The 16,341-nt window shown below is 49.6% G+C and overlaps 1 protein-coding gene across 1 annotated transcript; it reads left to right on the top strand.

Moving 5' to 3' along the window:
• Positions 1-9,708: 9,708 nt before the first annotated feature.
• Positions 9,709-16,177, top strand: LOC130143000 (gamma-secretase subunit Aph-1b-like). Its single transcript, XM_056325525.1, has 7 exons — positions 9,709-9,925; positions 12,199-12,369; positions 13,729-13,802; positions 13,978-14,100; positions 14,456-14,583; positions 14,836-14,959; positions 15,201-16,177. The coding sequence occupies exons 1-7, from the start codon at positions 9,813-9,815 to the stop codon at positions 15,236-15,238; spliced, it is 771 nt and encodes a 256-aa protein (XP_056181500.1). The 5' UTR covers positions 9,709-9,812; the 3' UTR covers positions 15,239-16,177.
• The last annotated feature ends 164 nt before the right edge of the window (positions 16,178-16,341 follow it).

Below are 16,341 nucleotides of genomic sequence, written 5' to 3'. Positions count from 1 at the left end.
TGCCCAGGTGCTGCTGGCCTCCTGCCCTCCCCCTAGCCTGGTACCTCTAGTTTGTGGCTCTCAGACCTTCTCCTACAGGGAAAAGGGCTCCCCTTGCATGGGATGCTCATTTTCTGGTTGTCCTCCCAGGGTGCGAGATCTGCCATGAGCTGCAGCCTCCCGCCCTGGACCTGAACTTGGAGGGAAGAACAGTGTACGGTTTCCTGGCCTACCAAGCTGGCCCTGCATAAGGGCTGGAGCTTCTTCTTGGGTCTGCTGTGCTTTTCTGCAGCACACCAGCTGAGCCATTCCATTGTTTGGTCAAAGCATCTTCCAGGCAGGGGCTTGTCTGGCTGAGAAAGGAACAAGAGTGTAAAACCACGTCTTCTCTGGAAGCCTGCACTCTGCACTGCAAACAAGCCTGCCCTGCGTTCCTATCAGGGTGCGTCCCCAGCACCCGGTGTCTGGGTGCCCTTTGCCTTCCTGCTGGGACAAAGAGCCCTTTCACACCCAATGTTTTTCCCCGTTAGCTGCTGTTGCCTCCCGGTTTGGACAGTCCATTTAGCTTAACTGTTTATAACCTGCTGCAAGGGTCTTTTTTTCCTCTGGACTTTCTGTGGTTTGGCAGTGAGATCCTGGCTGGTGTTCCCATGTGATGCTCTGCCCCATGAGCCATGGTTCAAGTGAAGCTTTGCATTTTCTCCATCTTTCCACCCATCTCCTTCCCCACATGGCCCTGCAGAAAGATGCAGGCCAGGGGAAGCTCTGGGAACTGCTGGCAACGGAGCTTGACCTGGAGGCATGTCTCCCCACATGCATCACTCAGACCCATACTGAGGACCACAGTGCCTGTACCCTCCTCCTTCCCTTCCCTTGCACCCCTTCCGTTGGATTTCAACCTTTGGATTTGTTTATCTTGGCTGGACAGAGAGAAGATCTCCCTGAAGAACTTTCAGCCCTGGCGTGGGCTGCCACTCCATTGATTAACTACCACATTAACCTCTGGCAGTCTCTCACTTCCACTCCCTTCCCCAGTTTTCTCATTGCTCTGGTGCCTCATCTTCTCTCTGAACTTTTCCCGTTCAAGAGCATCACAGAGGCATTTTGATGACACAGGCTGGGCCATGCAGAGCTGAACACAGACCACCGCCACCTCACAGTCCCTCACTGCATTTACAGCCTGAGACATTTGGGTGAGGGCAGAAAGAGCTGTGTTGCCGAGCTGTGTGGGTTTTGCAGGGCTCTGGGTGATTTCGGAACAGGTCAGGCTGCCTAAAACCAAGTGCTTTAGGCACAAAACTCCCAGGCTCCAAACTGGTGTTATTAATTTGTCAATCCCAGAAGAGGACAAGGTAGCTGGAGGAAAACGTAGACAGCTGTAACCACATGGTGCCATCTCTTCTCTGTGCAAGTTAGGTACGCACCATATGCAGTGCTTGGTGCGGCACCCTACACTGTGGCTGTGCTTGCCCGAGCTGCGAGCGTGCAGCGGGCAGCACAAGAGGAGCGCACGGGCCCTGCCCCACACACTCAGAGGCTGCAGGGGGTACAGGAGCAGCCCTGGAGAGCCCTGCAGTGAGGCAGGCCTGTGGTGGGATTGTTATCGATTTGTTAATAAGTTAAGATTGATTGACTTTATTTGATTGATTAATTGATTTTATAAAATCATTTTATAACATTGAAAAATAGAAGGATAAGAAATATTTTTAATGAAACATAGCTGCACAGTAAAAGCTGCTATGAGATCTTCTGTACATCCTGTACCAAGGCTAGAAGAAGGGGCTGGAACCATTGTTAAAACTTAGGTTTTGAAAGGTTTCTTTGTATTTGGCCAGTCTTCTGTATGTAGAAGTGTATTGAAATGTCAGAATATGAGATTAATGGAAACCGGGGAGAGTCGACTGGAACAGCTTGTGGTTACCTGCCAAGAAATCGTGAACTTTAGTAAAAGGTAATTCCGGCAGGGGGAGATCGCGACCACCGACTCATACACCACCTACCCAAATCGTACCCCAGACCCATTTCTAGACGTTTCTAAGCTCTACTGCGCAGAATCGGATATAGGAGGAGAATATGTTAATGATTTACGGGAAATATCATGGTTATGCATGAATACTTAATGAATATGTATGAATAAGTTCTATATATGGTGTTTGATTTTGAGACCTGGCGTGCGTTGATCGTGAGAGGACTCGCTCACACACCCGGCCGTTAATAAAGAAGTGTCTGCTTATCTACATCACATTGGTGTCGATAAGTTATTCATTCCGATATTTTGGTAACAGTTTTGGCGACCCAGATGGGACCTCACTGAAGGAGACCGGAGGAGTCGGGGACCTCATCGGTTCCAGCCGGCACCGAGGATTTCTCGGGGATACCCATCGATCCCCGATCCGTAAGGCTCTTTGCGACATTCCCTGGATTTTTCGTAAGACACTTCTTTTTTTTAATTGTAGAAGTGGGTTGGAGTCCCACTAAAGTAAGTGTGTAAGTGCACTAGAGGAAGTGGGTAGGAGTCCCACTATAATAAGTGTATGGTAAGGAGTGGGATGGGGTCCCAGCAGTGGGTTGGAGTCCCACTGACTAAGTCTGCCTGTCAGACGCGGTGAAAGAGCTGCACAGGGTAGGACTAGGAGTCTGCCCGTAAGACATAAGTGAAAGCTATTGCAGGGTTGGACAAAAGTGGAGACAAGAGAAACTATATGCTATAGTGTTCTCTAAGGTAGTGCCTCTAACAAGAAGTTAGAAGATGTTTTTGGTTTTTTTGTTCTTTTTGTGAGTTTGTGTATTAAGAAGAAAATTAAGAGGTACAATATTGTGTTATATGTTTGTTTAAAGTAACTGTGGGAAAGTGTGAGTGTGGCTGTAAGGGTGAGACGTGCAATTGAGAACGGAAGCGAGTGTGGAGTGTGGATCCGCGGATCGGAGTGACAGAGTTGAATAATTGTGTATTGTACTGTGAGTAATTACACCATGGCAACTAAGTTAACTCGGTTGTTTAAAAGTAAAAGCATGGGTAATCTTGCTGTAAATGACAAAATCCCGAAAAATTCTTCCTTGGGATGTTTATTGGCGCATTGGGGAAATTTACAGGATGATCTGCAAAAGAGCCAGATGATTGAGTATTGTAATCATTTGAGTACTGTAATAATTGGTGGCCTTTGTATATATTGGATGATCAGGAAAAGTGGCCCACGAATGGGACACTGAATTATAACACTATTTTGCAGTTAATGCTGTATTGTAAAAGAGAAGGGAAATGGAATAAAATGCCAGATGTGGATTTGTTCTTTTACTTAAGACAAAGAAAGGATTGGCAGGATGAATGTAAGCTAACTATTAGAGATAATTTGGTAATGGCTATAACTTCTGATAATAAGAAAGTGGAAAAAAATGTTGTTCAAATTGTGAGATTGGGAGTGGATACAGGAGCGACATTTTTTTATTAAATACCTGTAAAGGAAAAATTGGAACAAAAACAGGCCATTCCTGCAACCCCTGGAATTGAAATTTGGAAATAAGATATTTACACATGAATTTTTGTATGTACCAGAATGTCTGATACCCTTCTTAGGAAGAGATTTGTTATCCAAATTAAATGCACAAATTGTTTTTGACGAAGGAGAACTTTTCTTGAAAATACCTGAGTCAAAAACGGGAGAAATCCTGATGATATAAGAAAAAGTAAAGGAACAAGAAATTCCACCGGAGGTGGATTTGGCAGTGATCCCTACTGTATGGGAAACAAATATTCCTGGTAAATCAAAACTAGCAGAACCTGTTAAAATAGATATGAAGGAAGGTGCAGGAACAGTGAGAATTAAACAATATCCAATCAAACCGGAAGTGAGACAGGTATTGAAGAAATTGATTGATAAATTTTTGGAGTATAAAATTTTGGAAGGATGTGAATCTGAGTATAATACTCCTATTTTACCAGTCAGAAAACCTTCGGGTGAACATAGACTGGTACAAGACTTGAGAGCAGTAAATCAAATAGTTAAGGATATTTATCCTGTAGTAGCAAACCCTTACACACTGTTAACAGCATTGAGGGAGAATTATCAGTGGTTTACAGTGCTTGATTTAAAAGATGCTTTCTTTTGTATACCTTTGGAAAAGGAAAGCAGAAAACTGTTTGCTTTTGAATGGGAAAATCCTCAAACTGGGCGAAAGAAGCAGTTGACATGGACTAGATTACCCCAAGGATTTAAAAACAGTCCAACTATTTTTGGAAATCAGTTAGCAAAGGAACTTGAAATCTGGAAACAGGATAAATCAAGACCTGGGCATTTACTTTTACAATATGTGGATGATATATTGATTGCTACAGAAGAAAGATTTATTTGTATACAGGCGACTATTGACCTTTTGAATTTCCTGGGACTAAATGGGTATAAGGTATCCAGGAAGAAAGCCCAAATAGCCTGCCAGACTGTGATATATCTCGGCTTTGAGATTTCAAAAGGACAACGACAATTAGGAAAAAATCGCAAAGAAGCTATTTGTGGTATACCTGAGCCGAGAAATATTCATGAGCTCAGAGCATTTTTGGGAATGACTGGGTGGTGTCGCCTTTGGATCATGAACTATGGGCTAATAGCTAAACCGCTGTACGAGGCCCAAAAGAACTCTCCCTTTGTATGGGGCCCACAACAACAAAAGGCTTTCGTAGAGTTGAAACGTGCCTTAATGTCTGCACCTGCCTTGGGACTGTCGGATCTAACCAAAGATTTCCAGCTGTTTGTACATGAAAGACAACACCTTGCACTGGGCGTGTTAACCCAGAGGATAGGAAGCTGGAAACGACCAGTTGGATATTTCTCTAAACAACTGGACGCAGTGAGTAAAGGGTGGCCAAACTGCCTTCGAGCAGTGGCCGCAACAGTGATGCTCATACAAGAAACTCGGAAATTGACTTTGGGAAGAACAATAACAGTCTATGTTCCACACATGGTGATAACTGTCCTAGAACTGAAGGGGGGACATTGGCTGTCCCCCAGCCGAATGATGAAATACCAGGTGGTATTGACTGAACAAGATGATGTGATTCTAAAGACAACTAACCTGGTAAATCCTGCAGTGTTTTTAAGTTCCATACAGGAAGAAGGACGACTGGAACATGATTGCTTGGCTACCATCGAGTATGTTTATTCCAGTCGTGAAGATCTGAAGGATGTGCCATTGGAGCGACCAGACTGGGAATTGTATACTGATGGAAGCAGCTTTATGGAACAAGGAGTTTGATATGCCGGATACGGTAACAACGGAGACTACAGTTATAGAAGCAGGAGCATTGGTGAGTACCACATCAGCCCAAAAGGCGGAACTCATCGCTTTAATTCGAGCCTTAGAACTAAGCAAAGACAAGAGAGTAAATATCTGGACTGATTCAAAATATGTCTTTGGGGTAGTGCATGTCCATGGAGCTTTGTGGAAAGGGAGGGGGTTATTGTCCTCTCAAGGATCAAACATTAAGCATCAAACAGAAATTTTACGATTATTGCAAGCAGTTCAAAAACCAGATCAAGTAGCAATCATGCACTGTAAGGCACACCACATTGGGAATACAAAAATAATAGCTGGGAATAATTTACCTGATAGAACAGCAAAAAGAGGTAGCAAAGAAACAAGCTTTACAAATGGCAATAATTCCTTCTAAAACAGTAACCCTTCCTAGGGAAAACCCGAGATATTCAGAGGAAGATGACAAATTGGGTCAGTTATTAAATGCTAAGAAAAACTTAGCGGGATGGTGGGTAACTCCTAACGGACAAGTAGTAATTCCACCTCTTGTAATGAGAGAGATAATTCAAATGAGACACCAAGAAAGTCACTGGGGGGCAGAAGCCTTAGTAACATCTTTACGAAAGCAAGTAATATCAGTTAAAATTTTGGGAATAGCTAAAATAGTAACTGCAAAATGTGAGGTATGTTTGAAAAATAATCCAACGATTAAGAAAAAGGTTCAAATGGGTAGGCTGAAGTCTGGTACAGAACCTGGAGATTATTGGCAAGTAGATTTTTCAGAGCTGCCTAGACAAAATGGGTACTGGTACATCTTGGTAGGTGTTGATACTTTTACAGGATGGCCAGAAGCCCTTCCCTGTCGTACCACCCAAGCAAAAATGTTGTAAAGTGGTTATTACAAGAAATAATTCCAAGATTTGGAGTTCCTATTGGAATTTCCTCTGACAGAGGTCCACACTTTGTTGCTGAAGTAGTCCAAACTGTTAGCAAAGTATTGGGTATTAATTGGGATTTGCACGCGTCTTGGAGACCACAATCTAGTGGGAAAGTGGAAAGGATGAATCAAACTTTGAAACGACAAATAAGTAAAATTTGTCAGAAACCAGTCTAAAGTGGCCTCAGGCGCTTCCATTGGCATTATTATGAATCAGGGTACAGCCAAAGAGTGGAACCTCAGTCAGTCCTTATGAATTATTACATGGAAAAACATATGAGTCTCCAGAACCAAATCTAAACATACATGCAAAAGGAAAACAAGATGTGTATAACTATTTGCTTTTTCTAAGGAAAACTTTGGCTGCAATTTGGAGTGCAGTAATTTGGAATAGACCTTTATTCCAGGAAAATTCAGTGCATGATTTCCAACCAGGAGACTATGTCTATGTGAAGACCTGGACCTCCGAACCTTTGCAGGAGCACTGGAGAGGACCTTTCCAGATACTGTTAACCACTTTTACAGGTATCAAAATTGCAGAATCGGATGCTTGGATACATTATACTCGAGTGAAGAAAGCACCTACTCCGTGGAAGATTGTGAATCGTGACCCAGAGACTTTAAAATTGACTTTGAAACATGTCTAATTTTTCATATCAGGTTATGATTGTTCTTTGGATTTTATTTTGGTCGGTAGCGTTGGTGGGATCATGGGCTGACTTGGTGGACAGGAACAAAAGACAAATAGAAACAGAACAAGTAATTGACATTCCCAAACAAATGGCTGAGGAAAATTTGATGGTAGGATTGATTAAAGAATTTGCCAATTTATAAAATGTCACGCAGATCACTGCTTGTTTGCCAATACCAAGGGCAGCAGGTGAATCTATTCCATGAGGAATTTTAACCATGAATCTGACCAATCTGGAATATAAAAATGAGACCACCTATTGTGAACAAAGGCCAGTAACTCAACGGTATGAACAGGTAAAGTTTATTAGAAAAGAGTGGAAGTCGCCAGGTAAAGAAACAGATTGTAAAAAAACCCTATTGAATTATGATTTTATAACAGGATCCCGACCTAGTGCCATAGCTTGAGTTCTTCTTCCTGGGGGTCCAAATCCCCAGTTAGGATGGTGTTCTTATGATGAACAACTTAAAACCAATGTGAGCAGAAGTATCATGAAATGGAAGTGTAACAAAACTGGCCAAGGTACCCAATTAGTAGAACAATGGGACTCTATATGGTCTATGTCCATATTTTCCCATTTTCAGTATATGGCAAGAACTTCCTGGTGTTTTACCTGGGATGGAAAAGTTTGTTTCAGTATTACCCTGGGTCAATGATAGATCAATTTCATCGGGAGAGAAGGAAAATAAAATAGTGCTGTGGTGGAAATGTGAAAAAGTGTATGATTGCAGTAATGCAGACTTAGTAATCCAAAGAATTCCTCCGTAGGCCACTGTTTTAAAATATGGTTGTTTTTGTCGAGGTCTTAAGAACACTCTCAATTTAACCGGCACTTTTACAGTTAGAAAAGGAACTTTGTTTAGTTGTAGTAACACTACTATTTGAAGTCCAGGACATTTAGTTTGGGCATTAAGTGATGGAACCTGGACCACACATTTACCAGTAGATGGTAAGGTGAAACAAATTACTTTAGACATGCCAACATTGTGTCCAATTTGGAAGAAATCACCATTTAAAGGATCCTTAGAGAATTTAGAATTGAAACGAATAAAGAGATCTGAGATAAATGATGATATTTGGAACGAACCATTTACAGGAGTGAAAACTGGTTGGGCACTTGAATCACTTTTAAATCCTATAGCTTCATATAGAAACAGAGCATGGCTCTATCAGTTAACTGGTCAAGTGGAAAAATTAGCAAACATTAACAAAAAGGGGTTTAAGGAATTGAATATATAATTTCAGGCGACTTCCAATTCTACAAAATAGAATGGCACTAGATATGCTCCTACTTAAAGAACATGGAGTATATGGATATCTCAAGGATAAATTGGACCACTGTTGTATCCACATTCCAAATGTCACTCAGGATGTGGAACATGATCTAGACTTATTAGTAAAAATTGAAAAAGAAACTGAAACAATTCAAAAGGATATGTCAGAAGATTGGCTTGGGAAAATTTTTAACAAACTGGGATGGAATTTGAGCTCTTGGATACAATCTATAATTAAAACTCTGTTTCTGTTACTAATTGTCTTTTTGATGAGCATGCTAGTATATGCATGTTTGAAAAAACAATTTACCAATAGAATTGCAGTCAATCGTATGATTATGAGAGAAGTACCAACTATTTTATCAAGACTTGATCCATCACCAAAATATGTTGAAACAAAAGGTATATGAATAATGTGAAAGTATTGAAATAATGATTTTCAACACTTTCAAAGGGGGGAGATGTTATCAATTTGTTAATAAGTTAAGATTGATCGACTTTATTTGACTGATTAATTGATTTTATAAAATCATTTTATAACATTGAAAAATAGAAGGATAAGAAATATTTTTAATGAAACTTATAGTTGCACAGTAAAAGCTGCTATGAGATCTTCTGTACATCCTGTACCAAGGCTAGAAGAAGGGGCTGGAACCATTGTTAAAACTTAGGTAATAACTTTAGGGTTTGAAAGGTTTCTTTGTATTTGACCAGTCTTCTGTATGCAGAGGTGTATTGAAATGTCAGAATATGAGATTAATGGAAACCGGGGAGAGTCGACTGGAACAGCTTGTGGTTACCTGCCAAGAAATCGTGAACTTTAGTAAAAGGTAATTCCGGCAGGGGGAGATCGCGACCACCGACTCATATACCACCTACCCAAATCGTACCCCAGACCCATTTCTAGACGTTTCTAAGCTCTACGGCGCAGAATCGGATATAGGAGGAGAATATGTTAATGATTTACGGGAAATATCATGGTTATGCATGAATACTTAATGAATATGTATGAATAAGTTCTATATATGGTGTTTGATTTTGAGACCTGGCGTGCGTTGATCGTGAGAGGACTCGCTCACACACCCGGCCGTTAATAAAGAAGTGTCTGCTTATCTACATCACATTGGTGTCGATAAGTTATTCATTCCGAGATTTTGGTAACAGGATGACAGGCTGCTAGGGATCTTTGGGGACAGGCAGCTCACCTGGCAGCCCAGGTGCTGGGGGGCAGCATAGGGGTCACCTCACTGGGGGCCCCCTGCCAAGGCACTGGTGGCAAGGCCAAGGCCCCTTGGGTACAGGCCGTGTCACTCCACGACCGGGCGGTGTCCCCCTCCTGCAGGCTGCTCCCCTGGGGCAGGCCGTACCCCCCCGCCGCAAGACCGAGCGCTGGTGTCAGGCTGTACCCGCTCACCCGCCTGTGCCCCCCGCCGCAGGCCCAGGCCCACCCCGTCACAGGCCCGCGGCCGGCCGTGCCCCGCCATCATAGCCCGCGGCCCCGCCCCGCCCCCGCTCGGCCCCGCCCCAGCCCCGCGCGCCACTTCCGGCGGAGGCGGCGCGCGCAGCCGGCGCGTGACATCAGGTGGCCCCGGAAGGGCGGGGGAGGGGGAAGGGGCCGCGGGGCCGTTCCGGTCCGGTCCGACCTCGGGTCTGAGCCCGGTCCTGCGTCCCGGGTCCCGCCGCCATGACGCTCGCCGTGTTCTTCGGGTGCACCTTCATCGCCTTCGGGCCGGCGCTCGGCCTCTTCCTCTTCACCATCGCCCACGACCCGCTCCGCATCATCATCCTCATCGCCGGGTCAGTCCGGCACCGTCACCGTCACCGTCACCGTCACCGTCACCGGAGGGGCACCCGGTGCCGCCGTGCATACCGGTGTGGGCGTGATGGGGGCACTGGTACCAGTGCCAGTGCTAGTACCAGTGTGGGTGCGATGGGGTGCTGGTACTAGTGCTGGTGCTGGTACCAGTATGGGTGTGATGGGGCGCTGATACCAGTGCCAGTGCTGGTACCGCGGGGGGTGTTTTGGGGTGCCGGTGCCAGCGCTGATACTGGTACCGGTATGGGTGTGATGGGGTGCTGGTACCAGCGCCGGTACTGGTACCGGTATGGGTGTGATGGGGTGCTGGTACCAGCGCCGGCGCTGGTACCGGTATGGGTGTGATGGGGTGCTGGTACCAGCGCCGGCGCTGGTACCGGTATGGGTGTGATGGGGTGCTGGTACCAGCGCCGGCGCTGGTACCGGTATGGGTGTGATGGGGTGCTGGTACCAGCGCCGGCGCTGGTACCGGTATGGGTGTGATGGGGTGCTGGTACCAGTGCCGGCGCGGGTACCGGTATGGGTGTGATGGGGTGCTGGTACCAGAGCCGGCGCGGGTATCGGTATGGGTGTGATGGGATGCTGGTACCAGCGCTGGTTCTGGTACCGGTATGGGTGCGATGGAGGCTGGTTCCAGTATGGGTGTTCTGGGGTGCTAGTACCAGTGTGGGTGTTTTGAGGCGCTAGCACCAGTGCTGGTTCTGGTACCAGTATGGGTATGATGGGGTGCTGGTACCAGAGCCAGTGCTGGTAGCATTGTGTATGTTTTGGGGTGCTGGTATCAGTATGCGGGTTGTGGGGCACTGGTACCAGTGCCAGTGCTGGTATCAGTGTGGGTGCAATAGGGCACTGCTACCAGTGCTGGTGCTGGTACCAGTATGGGTGCAATGGGGTGCTGGTACCAGTATGGGTGTTTTGGGGTGCTAGTACCAATGCTGGACCTGGTACCGGTACCAGTGTGAGTCTTTTGGGGTGCTGTTACCAGTGCTGGTACTGGTTCCAGTATGGGTGTTTTGGTCTGCTGGTACCAGTGCCGGTGCTGGTACTGGTACCAGTATGAGTATTTTGGGGTACTGGTACTGGTTCCAGTATGGGTGTTTTGGGGCACTGGTTCCAGTGTGGGTGTTTTGGGGTGCTGCTACCAGTGCTGGTTCTGTTACTAGTATGGGTATGATGGGGCATTAGTACCAGTATGGGCATCATGGGGGAGCTGTTACCAGTGCTGGTCCTGGTACCGGTACCAGTATGAGTATTTTGGGGTGCTGTTACCAGTGCTGGTACTGGTTCCAGTATGGGTGTTTTGGGGTGCTGGTACCAGTGCTTGTTCTGGTACCAGTATGGGTGCGGTGGGGTGCTGGTACCAGTATGGGCATCACAGGGGCGCTGGTACCAATATGGGTGTGACAGGGATGTCACTGGTACTGGCAGAGGCACAACAGGGTGACCAGTACCGCTGCTGTTGTGGGCACAGCAAGGGCACCAGTAGCAGTACTCATGCTGGTGCTGTTGGTTGCATGACAGGGGCACCAATATTGTTTCTCTTACTGGTATCATGGACATGTTAGGGACACCAGTCCTCATGCTGGTGGTTGTGGTCATGAGAGGAGCACCAGTACTGGTGCTCATACCCTTGTGAGTGTGATGGGGCACCAGTATCCGTACTTGTGCTGCTACCATTGCAGGCACAGCAGGAGCACCAGTACTTGTGCTGGTACAGTTGTGGGCGTGACAGGGGCACCACTATTGGTACTTGTACTGGTACCATTGTGGTCACCACATGGTGTGGGCATAATGGGGAGGGCACTGGTATCAGTAATGACATGGTATTGGTGGAGCGGTGGTACCAGTACCAGTCCAGGTTTGGTTGTGGTGCTGGTGCATGCGTGCAGCCAGAGCACTGTACCAGTATTGCTGTGGAATCTGGTACTGGAACTGGTATGGGCTTGGATGTGAGCCTGGAGCTGATACTGGTGTGAGCACAAAGGGGGCGCTGGTGCCAGTTCTGGTTACCAGCAAACAAGGAAAGTAGGCACAGCAGCAGTACCAGTACAGACACCACCTGCACTGCACTGGTACCAGAATGGCAGTGACACTGGTAGAAGGGTGAGTGAGGCTGGAACACAGCTGCCGTCATGGTGCCGGTACCGCCACAGAGGGGTGCAGGCATAGTGGCAGTGGGCACTGGTGTGGCACCAGTGCTGGCCCTTGTCCTGACACAGCACTGGTGCCAGCAGGTGTGCTCGCTTTCTTGCAGGGCTTTCTTCTGGCTGGTGTCACTGCTGCTGTCCTCCCTCATCTGGTTTATCGCAGTTAAAGCCAGCGACCCCCGGGATGAGCTGTTGCAGAAGGGGCTTCTGATATTTGGGGTGATGTTCTCCGTGCTGCTGCAGGAGGCCTTCCGCTTCCTCTACTACAAGCTTCTCAGGTAAGAGCATCTCCCACCCTGCTCCAGCGCTGCCCAGTGGTCCTCCCATCCTCCCAGCCACTGGCAGGTGCCAGGTTTCAGCTGGGAGCTCCTGGGCTGGGGGGGTGCCAAGCATGGCACCAAGCCACCTCAGCCCTCGCTGACAGCACATGGGTGGCACCAGTGGCGGTATGTTGACCTCGAGTGGGTTTCAGGTGGTGGAGCAGAGCAGCCCTAGGGCCTGGAGGACCCTAGGCTGATGTGGCTGGTAACGTCTCCCTGAATTTGGGACAGGTAGGCTGTGGGTTTGGGCTGCCACAGGACATGGTGGCTAGCACCAGCAGTGCTTCTGAGGCTTAGGGGGACACCAGTCACTGGGAAATGCCCACTTTGCTGTGTGGGAGACAGAGAAGGGTTAGGGATCTGCCCTCATCTCGTGACAGCTCTTGTTCCTTTCTTAGGGACGGTTTTGTGTGGCAGGGACAGCCTGAAGGTGGTTTTGGGGATCTGTGGGGCAGCACATTGCCCCCATCCCTGTGCTCTCTGCCCTGGCCAGCCTGGGGCAAAGTCTCGCAGGATCTCAGGAGCCCCCAGCCCCTCTCGTGCTGCCAGCCCAGGGCTTGGGGCTGCACAAGGGGACGTGACGCCGGGGTCAGCAGCCCTCATAGCCCCCCGCCTTTCTGGCTGGACACTGGTGAGGGACTGGGGGAAGGCCAGGGGGCCGGACACAGGGGCTTGTACCGCTCCCTGTGGCAGGGCGCTGCCGGAGCCGGGCAGGCAGAGGGTAGCAGAGCTCAGTGGAGCAGCCTCTAACGCAAGCACTGCCTTTCCTTTGCCCTGCGGATCTCTGGTTGCAAGCACTGCTGTTCTCCCTGGGCTGAGAAGCTGTCTGGTGTTCTCCTCACCCACCGCACCTCTACCTGATAAAAATTATGAAGCCCACTCTCCCAGTTTCTCTCCCCAAAGAATGTTTCTAGCTCTTTGAGCCCTGCACCCTCTCCATTTTTTCCCCACGCCTTCTAAGGGTATAAATGTGGAGATCAGGTGCACCTTCCTGGTATGTGCCTCCCACGCCTGCACTGGTGCTGCTTCCCATGTGGGGACGCTGCTTGCTTTGCACCCAGTGCCCGCTCGCCCCAGCCCTGCAGGTTGGAACTCACATTCCTCTCTGGAAAATCTTTCTATGTGGCTTCACATGGATTTCACATGCGTCATTTGTCTGGTGGTTTAAAGTGATCATGTGAGTGCTTTCCGTGGTAGGTGTTGCAGTTTGGGGGTGGGGAGGTTACCAGGAGCGTGGGATAGTGCAGATTGAGACCCCAGTCCCATCTGCTCCATCCTGGTGGCTGTACCGGGCTCCAGCATGCTCTCACCCCACAGGAAGGCCATCGAGGGATTGATGGCCCTCAGTGAGGACGGCTGCTCCCCCATTTCCATCCAGCAAATGGCATATGGTGAGTGCTGCACAGAGCGGGGCACCCAGACCACAGAGCCAGGGGTGAGCCCTGGCACGGCTGCACATGGTGCTGGGGGGAACAGGAGGTTTCTCACACTGAAACTGTCTGGGAGGTGCCTGGGGTGGCCCTGGGAGGCTCAAGGCCTGATGGTGTCCCTGTCCTGTCCTGGCAGTGGCTGGCGTGGGCTTCGGGCTCATGAGTGGCGCCTTCTCCATGATCAATCTGCTGGCAGACGCGTTAGGGCCCGGCACAGTGGGCATCCATGGGGATTCACAGCTTTACTTCCTGACCTCAGGTGAGTGACCAGCACCCTTTGCTCATGTCTCTGCCTCGCCGCAGAGGCAGCAACATGGGGGGGTCTGGATTCTCCCTTCCATCCTGTCCCCTCCACGCTGCATCCTCTACCCATCTGAACCCCTTACTGTCCCCTCTTACATCTCTGCTTGCCAAACCCTTCTTTCTGTCACCTGTGGCCCTCCTTCCTCCTCTCCCCCATCCCTCTCACACTTGGTATCTGCCACAGCACCTCCCAGTCCATCCCAGAAGTGCCCCTACTCCCCTTTCCTGGCTCCTCTCCATCCCTCCCCAAGCCTGCAGGCTGCGTCAGGGCGGGTGGTTCCCTGGTGACACCTCTCTGCCACTCCTTGCAGCTTTTATGACCATGGTGCTGATTTTCCTTCACACCTTCTGGGGGATCCTCTTCTTCCACGGCTGTGAGCATCAGCGCTGGTGGGAGATCACAGCGGTCATTGCCATGCACCTTGCTGTTTCGGGGTCGGTGAGTAGCTGGGAGCAGAGCTCTGTGCCAAGACCGGTTTTCAGGGGTGGCTGCGGTATGTGCTGGTCGCTGTGCCAGGGCAGGGGCAACAGCCTGTCACACTAGTGAAGCAGTTGGGTTTGGGGGACTTGCATCTGGCCCTTCACAAACCAAATTCTGGAGCTGGTGTCCGCTGTCCCACTTCACTTGCTGAGGCAGTGATGCTGCCACCCATCCTGTCCCTGTTCACCCCTCTCCTACCTCTCTCCGCAGACATTTTGCAACCCCCTGTACGTGGGAAGCCTGGTGCCCTCCTACCTGCTGATGGCCACTGCTGCTGCCTGGGCTTACCTACTTTCGGGGGGATCTGCCCAGAACCTGCAGCGCTTCCTGCTTTGTAAGTCCAGCTGCATAAAGTGGATGGGGGATGCTATTGGCCCCTCTGGGTACCAGGACCAGTGCTGGGATGGGGAGAGGGTGTCCCCTGGGGCAGGAACAAGGGTGTTGTCCCTTTGGCTGGCAGACTGAAGGAGAAGCTGGGGCTCGGGGCCATGGTCGTGTTGTTGCCTCTCCTTGGGGAAGCAGATGGGGTAAAGAGTCTGTTGAACACTGACCCCTTCTCCTCTTGGTTCCTGCAGGTCTACAGAGTGGAGCCAGTCCCCAGCCGGGATCCTGAGGCCCCACAGGACATTCCTGTCCCCAGCCACCCCTGCCCTCCCCTCCATTCTGGCAGCAATAGCAGCCGTCACCTTCTCTGCAATATCTTTTCTCCTGGACTGAGGGACCCTGGCCAGTCCCAGCGAGGCAGGTGCTGGGGTCTGGCTGTGGCAGCCAGCTGACCGGTGTGGCTGGGGCTGGCTTGCTCTGATGCACCTTAGGGAGCCCCCAGAGAACAGCTGTTTTGGGGGACCCAGCTTTGCTGGCCCGCCACAAGCAGAGCCCCGGTTAGCCTGCCTGGGAGGGATGCTACCTTGGACTGCTGGAGAGGCCTGAGCCCAAAGAAACCCATTGCTTCTCCCCCCTCTGCAGATGTGCCATCCCCTGTGCTGGGGGGAGGCGGGGAGGGGGGATGCGAGGCAGGAAGGGGTGCTGCCCCACATCACCTCCTCACTGCAGGATGGAGGAAACAGCTTTGTAAAGTGCTGCTATGCTCTGGGCTGGGGATAATTGCTGTGGTGCTACTTTCTCCACCTCTGCCCAGCCTCACTGCCCTGGGAGTCATGGTCCTGGCACTGGACTGCAGTAGCAGCAGTAAGCCAGCATCCTGGTGCAGGGAGGATGTTGCTGGGTGAAAGGGGATAGACAACACCCAGGGTGGGAGGAGGATGGGGAAAAGCCAGTACCATAAGAGCCCAGTGGTTGTGGAGGGTGGTGGAGGGCTGAGGAGGAGATGCAACCCTGCAGCTGCTGCCCATGCAGCTTGGGGAGGGGGTTCAAGGGGCCATTCCAGTGGGTCAGTGCCCTCTCCTGCTCCTGGAGAGGCATTTTCAGGCAAGCATAAGCCCTGATGCTGTGCTACAGGGCTGGGAAGGAGAAACTGCCATCAGGCTCAGGGCTGAGAAGGCAGTTCTGTCCACAGTGGGCTTTTATACCAATAAAAAGATACCACAGACAAGGGTTGTGTGTGGCTAGCAGTGCTGCCGTTGTGGGCAGGGTGCAAGCACCCTGCAGCAGTGGTGGCAGTGGCTTCTGCTGGTGTGACTGGGTGGGGGAAGTCTGGCAGTTGCAGACCCCAGTTGCCTGGAGGTCTTGCTCCTGCTCTGTCCATCTTAGCAGGGG

The sequence above is a fragment of the Falco biarmicus genome, chromosome Z (genome assembly GCF_023638135.1).
Source record: "Falco biarmicus isolate bFalBia1 chromosome Z, bFalBia1.pri, whole genome shotgun sequence".
NCBI classification, from domain to species: domain Eukaryota; kingdom Metazoa; phylum Chordata; class Aves; order Falconiformes; family Falconidae; genus Falco; species Falco biarmicus.
The sequence above is the reverse complement of the archived record's forward strand: the minus strand, read 5'-3'. Positions and strand labels throughout refer to the sequence as shown.